This window comes from Epinephelus moara, chromosome 9 (assembly GCF_006386435.1).
Source record: "Epinephelus moara isolate mb chromosome 9, YSFRI_EMoa_1.0, whole genome shotgun sequence".
Classification (NCBI taxonomy): domain Eukaryota; kingdom Metazoa; phylum Chordata; class Actinopteri; order Perciformes; family Serranidae; genus Epinephelus; species Epinephelus moara.
In genome coordinates this window covers 2155044-2163071 of record NC_065514.1, presented here as the reverse complement: position 1 = coordinate 2163071, position 8028 = coordinate 2155044, and the positions used below count along the sequence as shown (strand labels likewise).

Genomic DNA, 8028 nt, shown 5'->3' with positions numbered 1-8028 from the left:
TTACACAAACTTCTATTAACAAAATGTTTTCAAGTTTCAATTATTGTAATAAAATGTTTGTTCAACCAACAATAACTTTTCTGTTTTCATTCCTTTAAGGATCACTCTGATTAAAATTAAATGTCTGCTGTCAGTCAGCCTGGTGAAGGCAGTTTGACCAGCCGCTGCTGCTAACAGACAGCTGTTTTTAATCATACAAATATTCCACTGTATAGGTACTTTTAACTTATTGACTGTATCTACATTGATTGATCAGCTCCCTGTTGGTTTGGTCAGTCGAACACTGTTGATTTCTTCCTGTGAGGCTGACATTTAAACATAGTTTGGTGCAGTAAATGTCTGCTGTCAGTCAGCCTGGTGAGGGCAGTTTGGACGGCTGCTTCTGTGGTGACATCAGTAACCACCCAATCACACTGCGGGACAAAATATGACGATGTCTGCAGCATGACAAAATTCTCCAAGTGTGTGACATAAAAGTGTTGAGCAACACTCTTCTGTTGCAAATACACCATTTCTGTCGAGCAACATTTAATCTTGATAATCTACATTAATTAACCTGTGATCACAAGAAAACAAGCTGTATTACCTCAAGATAATGAAATAATTAACTCGTGATCTCGAGATAACAGCATTTAAATAAATAAATAACTGCAAGCACGGCTGTTCTCGACTTCTGTAGCTCAGTGTTAGTTTTAGAAACTACTGAGAAATAATATTGGAGAAAAACGTTTCAGCATTTTACTTAAGAATAGACAAAAAACAGCCTGACAGGATTTAGGAAAACATCATTTTCCTTTACACAAAGCAAACATTTATCTACTAGTGTCTCTGTGCCAAATTTATCACATGTAAAAGAAAAAAAATCTTAAAATTGTAAAGAAATGTCAAACTTTGATTACAGGGTTTTAAACTGGGAACAAATGAACATAATGTTGATCTAATAAATACCACGTGTGATCAAAATAGCTACTCTTTATAGATTTGAGAAACAGCAGAATATATTCACATCACACTGATGTCAAATATATTTTGAAACCAGAACCAAGTGTCGTCTGACGGAGCAAACCACATGTTCCGCTTTTCTTCTGGTAGGAGCTACATTAAGTTAAGGTGGGAAATTGTGCAGGTTAATAATCATCACTTTCTATTCTTTCTTCAAACAGCTGAGTGTCACGTCTTCATTTCCTCCTCCAAGTGCTTTCTGGGGACCACGATGATGCAGACACATGTTGACACACAGGACAGAGCTCAGCCATGTGTCCACACTGAGAAGCGGCAACAGTTTTCTAGCATGTTCCAGTAGATTCTACACCGCCGCCTACTTCCTCTTCCTGCCTCGGCCTCTCCTGCCTCTGCCAGAGGACGGGCCTGCTCCGGCGCCGTCTGACGGGCTGGCTGCGATGTTGATCTGTCCCTCCTGGATTTCACTGCGAGCCTCTGGAGGCAGGTGTTCGATCTGCTGCTGCGTCTCCAGATAAAACATCACGTCTCTCAGCTGCTCCTGCAGTTCTGCTATCGCCATGTCCTTACATTCACCTGTGAGATAAGATAACACTTTATTTATAAAGAGGGAAAACTGATGCAAATGGGAAGAATGCAAACATAAAAAGTCTGAGATAACAGTAAGGTGTGAACCAAAATGTATACAATATGTACAATGACAAAATCAGGTAATAAACTGTATAAAAATAAAAATGTAAACAGGTTAACGGCAGGAATCAGCCATAGAAATGAATGTACAACATCAGAGCTTAAGCGCCAGGATACATCAGACAATACCAGATGTTTAATATATTTCAAAGACGAAAGCAAGATCAGGAATATGCTTTCTTAAACCTTTATGCCTGGTTCACACTACTCGACATTTCTGTCCATTCCAACAGTCACTAAAGACCCGTTTCCACCGCAGGAACTTCGGGGTAATTTTACGGGGCCGGGGCCGTTGGTGCGTGTCTCCACCGCAGGAACCACCCCCAAAGGACAGAGTTCAGAGAACTTTTACAGGGGCTAAACAAGTCCCTGCCTCGGAGTAGGTACTCAGAACGGCCCCGAAAGACTCCTGGGTGGGGCTTGGGGTTTACTTGGTGCTGATTGGATATACTCAAGGTGGGATGTGACGTCAACAGAAAGCGACAAAATAGCCGGCATTTTTAAAACTCAGCAGACGAGGAGTCGCATTTTTAAAAGGCGTCGTAAGAAGAAAAGCAAGAAATGGAAGACAAATCGTTCGTAAGAAGAAAAGCAAGAAATGGAAGACAAATCGTCGCGCAACGATTACGTCACATCCAGAGCCAGTAACTTTACAGGAACCTTCCTCCTACTCCGCTCTCTCAGTGGAGACACGGCGGTTGAGAGGGCCGAGCGAGAGGATGTTCCTGTAAAGTTCCTGCCCCCCAAATAGTACCAGGAACTTCTTCAGTGGAAACGGGCCTATTGTCAGATCACGCAATTGTGGAGTCATGAAATCATGCCGTGACTTGGCCGACAGACATGACACACTACACGATGGTCCACGACCAATCGTCCCCGGTCGTCTTTTACCACGTGTGTGATGTCATCAGGTTATTCTTGTCCTATTTTTATTCTTATTACTATTATTTCAGTCACAGCTACAGCTACATTTGAAGTACCCCTTGCAAACTACACAAGTCACTGAATCCTCCACAACAAGTTCCTGCAAATGTTTCACAATAAAAGACTTTTTAGAAAATGAAGGGATTCTCTAAACTGAAATGATAAGGGGCTTTTACTTTGAAACAGATACAGGAAGTGTTGAGTTTGAAATGACGGTGCAATGCATTAACTTTATCAAGGCAACGGGAGCAGATAAAAAGTAAAAATTTATAAACACAGAGGAATTAAGGTCCGTGTACTTCGCGGCCATTCGTTTTTGGTTTCGAAATAACAAATTGAAACACGGAAAACCAACTATTATCCATTTTTTGTTTTGAAATGACCAAACGAAAAAGGAAAAAAACGATCCGTCTCCCGTTTTTTATTTGATAATAAAGAAAAGAAAAACGGAAAACGAATCGTTATCCATTATCCGATTTAATTTGGGAATTTAAAAAAACCCTGTGGGAAACTCCTTCCTCTATTTTTTGTTTGTTTCTGCTCTGTGACCAGTAAGTTGCATTCATGTGGTGTCAGAATAACCGGAAAAATTACTTTCCAACTGGGAAAACACACATGAACGCCCGCTCATGTCGGAAAAACAACTCGGAGATAATTTTGGAACAGGAGTTGCTGACTTGACTGAAATTGACGTCACTTTCACAGAAAACTGGCGGACGACAAGGAGTTGCTGTCCATGTAGAGTGACCTAGATTAGTTAGAAAAGCTATTTATTAGCATAACATGTCAGATAAAGCCATGTGTTAGTAGTTTTAGGAAATGTACATGCTCTGTATGTACATTTCATAGCTCTTACGTGCTCCATGAACGACCCGTCAAGAGATGTGTGTCATCAAAAAAAGTGGTGGTTCGCTCGTGGTGAAAAATAGAGAAAGGAGTTTCCCAGTTTTTTTTTTTTTTTTAAATTCCCAAATTAAATCGGATAACGATTCGTTTTCCGTTTTTCTTTTCTTTATTATCAAATAAAAAAACGGGAGAAGGATCGTTTTTTCCTTTTTCGTTTGGTCATTTCAAAACAAAAAACGGATAATTGGTTGGTTCTCCGTGTTTCAGTTTGTTATTTTGAAATGAAAAACGAATGGCCGTGAAGTACACGGACCGATGAATAAATAAATAACGGCCCGTTTATAATGTAGTCTGTTTCAAATGAAGCTGGTAGCCTCTGTAGTTTTAATTTTCTTACTTTATGTCCGTCTCCATCATGAAGAAAGAACATTCTTTGCTAGCTTGATGCTAATGGCAGTACTCAGCGGGTTGACAAAGTGCCTCTGCTGTTTCTTTTTTACTCTGTGTGCTAACGTCCCTACAGGAAATATCTAAAAGGCTGGGCTGTTGTTGTCGCACAGTTTCCACGGCAGCAGATCGCTCTCCTATTGGTCAAAGTGACGGCTGTGACGGGAGAAGTCGTGAAAGAAAATCAAACATGCTAGACTTTCTGTCAAGACGTCATGAGGCGTCTCAGACGTGGCGTCAGTTGTCGTCTGCTATGACTCACTACACGAGATGAAAAAATGGATTATCACGTACGACACTCGTTTCCGAGCCGACACCTTACGATGCTGCGTCAGGCTGATATCGTGAAGTGTGAACCAGGCATTAGGCAGGTGAGAGGAAATGCTGTACAGTAAGAATGCTTTCAGAAATATATGTAATTGTTTATCAATTCACAAAATGCAAAGTGAGCGAACAGAAAAAAAAATCTAACTCAAATCAATATCCAGTGTGGCCACCCTTTGCCTTTAAAACAGCATCAGTTCTTCAGGTACACCTGCACACAGTCTGGGGCTTTATAGGATCATAGTCAGGTGTGTGATTAAGAGGTGCTCATGATCATCGATGAAACGCAGTCATTAACTGAAACAGAAACAGCTGTGTAGGAGGCTTCAAACTTGGTGAGGAGACAGTTTGAGGTCACAGGTCATACACCATGACAAGACTGAATATAAAGTATCATGACGAAGCATCACCGACATCACATTTACAGCTCCCTGAACATGTAAACCCAAGATGAACTACCAACTCTCTGCTTTAAATAACTCACATATGCTACAGAATGTATACAACCCCCACTGTGACTGCTGGCCAACACACAGCTGTGGGAACTTCCTGTTTGTACAAGAGACTGAGATAAACATTTAGAACTACAAATATTAACCTACACAGCTATAAATCATCATCATAATCAATTACTGACAAATAAACAAGGGATAAATCAATATGTATCCTACAGATAAGCTACTGTAGCTAGCTGCTGCAAACACCCAGTGGACCTGCACTGACTGATGATGTAACCAGGCTGTGAAGACGGAGTAACGTGTGCCCTGTAGCCCGAGGAGAAGTTGTACTTACATCCTGTGCTGCTGCTGTGCTAACCAGCTAAACCCAGGATGGTGAAATACTCCGAGTGGCATAAACTTTCAGGGAAATGCTTCACAACACAAAAACAGAAGCTGCTGAAGCAACTGATAACGCTGCAGCAGCCATGTCGGAGTCCATTCGTGTTCATCCAGAACTGTCAGTGCAGAGGTTATTGTTTTAGGCATTGTGACGTGGCTGTAGGGATGGAAATGTTGGTCAGCTGCTGCACCACTGTGGCCCAGAAATATCTCAACAACTATCAGATGGATTGCAAGAAAATTTGGTTGAGTTTAGCTGGGCGGCGTAAAACTCCAGCTATGTATATTTAAAATATGCTAATATGAAGGGCCAAAACATTAAAGGGATAGTGCACCCAAAAATGAAAATTCAGCCATTATCTACTCACCCATATGCCGAGGGAGGCTCAGGTGAAACAACTTTTTATGTCGGGGCTTCAGGACACTTGGATCACTACGGACGAGCAGTATGGAGATATTTTGTGGTTTCAATTATGTGTTTTTGGACGTTTGAATCTGGGGCGCCGTCAGCCTCCATTAGGTGGAGTTGTGTTGCTACCTCCTCTCCCCTTGGATCTCTGCAAGTGATGTGAGGACTCTAAAACTTCACCTGAGCCTCCCTCGGCATATGGGTGAGTAGATAATGGCTGAATTTACATTTTGGGTGCACTATCCCTTTAACAAACCCTGAGTTACAAATATTTAAACACATTTTGCAAAATCACTTCTCTCAACATAATCTTCACAGCGCAAAGACACAGACACAGCCTGGATTTATTTACACAGTGCTGATCAAACTTGAGTCACCTAACAAAGTAAGCGAGCTAATGTGTAATGCATGAGTGTAACCACAGCATTACAGGATCAAACTCCGACCACAGTCACACAAAAACAAAATTAGACAGCTCTATTAACACACACGAACAGGAACATGCGGTAAACATAAAAGTGCTTATGTCAAGTGTTGGTTGTGTTCAGTGTGTCACATTAACGCAAAATCTGGATGAAACTTTCTCATTAAAACAAGTGAAATGGCACAAAGTGTGTGTGTCTGTTCGGCATAAACACAGCGCTCATACGCTGGGGAACATTTGTTTAAACAGTCGTCATCCTCAGGGCCGAGCACTGGAGGAAAAATACAGGTATGTTTAAACTGTAGACCTGAAATTTCCATTCAGACCTCTCAGCTGATTCATGTTGCCCTCAGGCACAGTGCTGAAATGTCAGTGTGTGTGTGTGTGGTATAAATGCTGCTCTCAGGACGTTCCTGTTTCAAACACACTGATACAAAGAGGAGGGCTTGTTTATTAAGAAGCGCTGAGTGAAATATCCTCAATCCTAACAATTAAAAACCATGATTGTAATTGTCCCATGAGGTGGACTGAGCTGATTTAAAGACGACAATTTCTGGATACTGACATTCTTTGCCTCTGTCCACCTCCTGTCGACCTGCTGATGTGACTCCAGCTGCTATTTGTTTATGATTTGCAAATATATTGTAATATAAATGAGGAAGTGCTCTCTGACCGTTGGCCCCAGACACAAAAATAACCCGTCTATCATTCAAGCACATACGACCCTTTTCTCTGTGAGAGTATACCACAATCTGAACGTCTACCAGCCGAGCATTCGACACATTCCTGTTACGTATCCCTCCCGAGCGTCGTCCTGTTGCTCTGGATTCTTTAGCCTGACACTGTAAATGAGCAGCTAGCTTATCTGGACGCAGCAACATGTGAGCTGATATACGTAGAGATGCACCGGGATGTTTCAGGGATCTGTATCGGCTGAAATAAACATGATCAAGTTACTCTACTCTGCTGTGTTTTGTCCCGTTTCGTCCACCACCTTTGTGAGGTGATGGATGCAAGGACAGATAAAATGTTTACATCAGTTACCGTTGCCGCCTCCTCCTCACTCACCGCTCTCTCTCCCTTTGCGTTCCTCCTCTGCCAGCTGGGCCTGCAGCTGCGTCTGATTGGCTCTCAGACAGCGGTTCATCTCCTGCTCCTCCTTCAGCTCTTGGCTCAGCTTCACCACTCGACTGTTGAGCTGAGTGCACCTGAACATACAAACACAGAATGAGCTGCGTGTTGCCAAGTTCTCTGCACCAAAGCATCTGAAGGAGCTGATTATTACAGCTTTGGTTTCATTTTTGTAGCTCTGTCTGTAATGGATAATTTACTGGGACATTTTAACGGAGTGCATTTCGACTTGTCATAGCAGGAGAAGATGTGGCAACTAACCCTAACCCTGTGAATCCATGAAGCACAAGGCTGAGAGGAAAGGCCTCTTGTATTTTATGTCATATTGTATATTTTTTTTCTCTTAAAATTATGCTAATAATTATCACTTAAAGGGGAACTAACGTTTTTTCAACCTGGGCCCTATCTTCAGATCTACTTTTGTCTAAATGAGTGATAGGATGTTCAATATGTGACATGTCTCCAGTATGAAGCTAGGGCTGACCTGCCTGCAGCCCGTGAGCGCGTGCTATATTAAATAATAGGGCACTCAGACAGCGTCAAACAGAGTCAAAATACGTCCACTAAAAGTGCATTTTTTCCACACAGATAGGCTCGGATTGTTAGTATAATTATCTGACAACATAATGGAAAGGAGAAATGAACGTGTGTGTTTACCTTTAGCTGGATTCAGACATGTTCCTCTGCCTGTTGCTGCTCCCTCTCTCTCCTCGTCCGCTCTTCAGTTTCAATGAGCTCTGCGTCCGTGTGCATCTGTGTACTCCGTGTTCAAATAAATACGGGCGCTCATCAAATTCAAATGGCCGTGTTCAAATAAATACGGGCGCTCATCAAATTCAAATGGCTCATCCAGATCCAGTTGGTCAAATTCGGGTCAAAATTCGGACATGTTTGTCGTGGCAAGTCAAAACACTCAGAGAGTGAAAGTCTGGCTCTGAAATCTCACGTCTCGCGAGATTTGAGTTGTTGCAGGAAGTTACCGCTGGAGTGACCTTACAAACACGAGGAGTTACTCTGTTTGGAGTAGTCATGGC

At 42.1% G+C, this 8028-nt stretch overlaps 1 protein-coding gene across 1 annotated transcript in view; it reads right to left on the bottom strand.

The window, feature by feature from the left end:
• Nucleotides 1-724: 724 nt before the first annotated feature.
• The window catches only part of brap (BRCA1 associated protein), a 17519-nt gene continuing 10215 nt past the window's right edge, over nt 725-8028 (bottom strand). Inside the window, exons 12-13 of the mRNA XM_050053835.1 lie at nt 6932-7071; nt 725-1536 (exon numbers count right to left, since the gene is read on the bottom strand). Of these exons, the coding sequence (XP_049909792.1) occupies nt 1319-1536; nt 6932-7071 (358 nt within the window). The 3' untranslated portion in view covers nt 725-1318. The remainder of the gene's footprint in view (nt 1537-6931; nt 7072-8028) is intronic.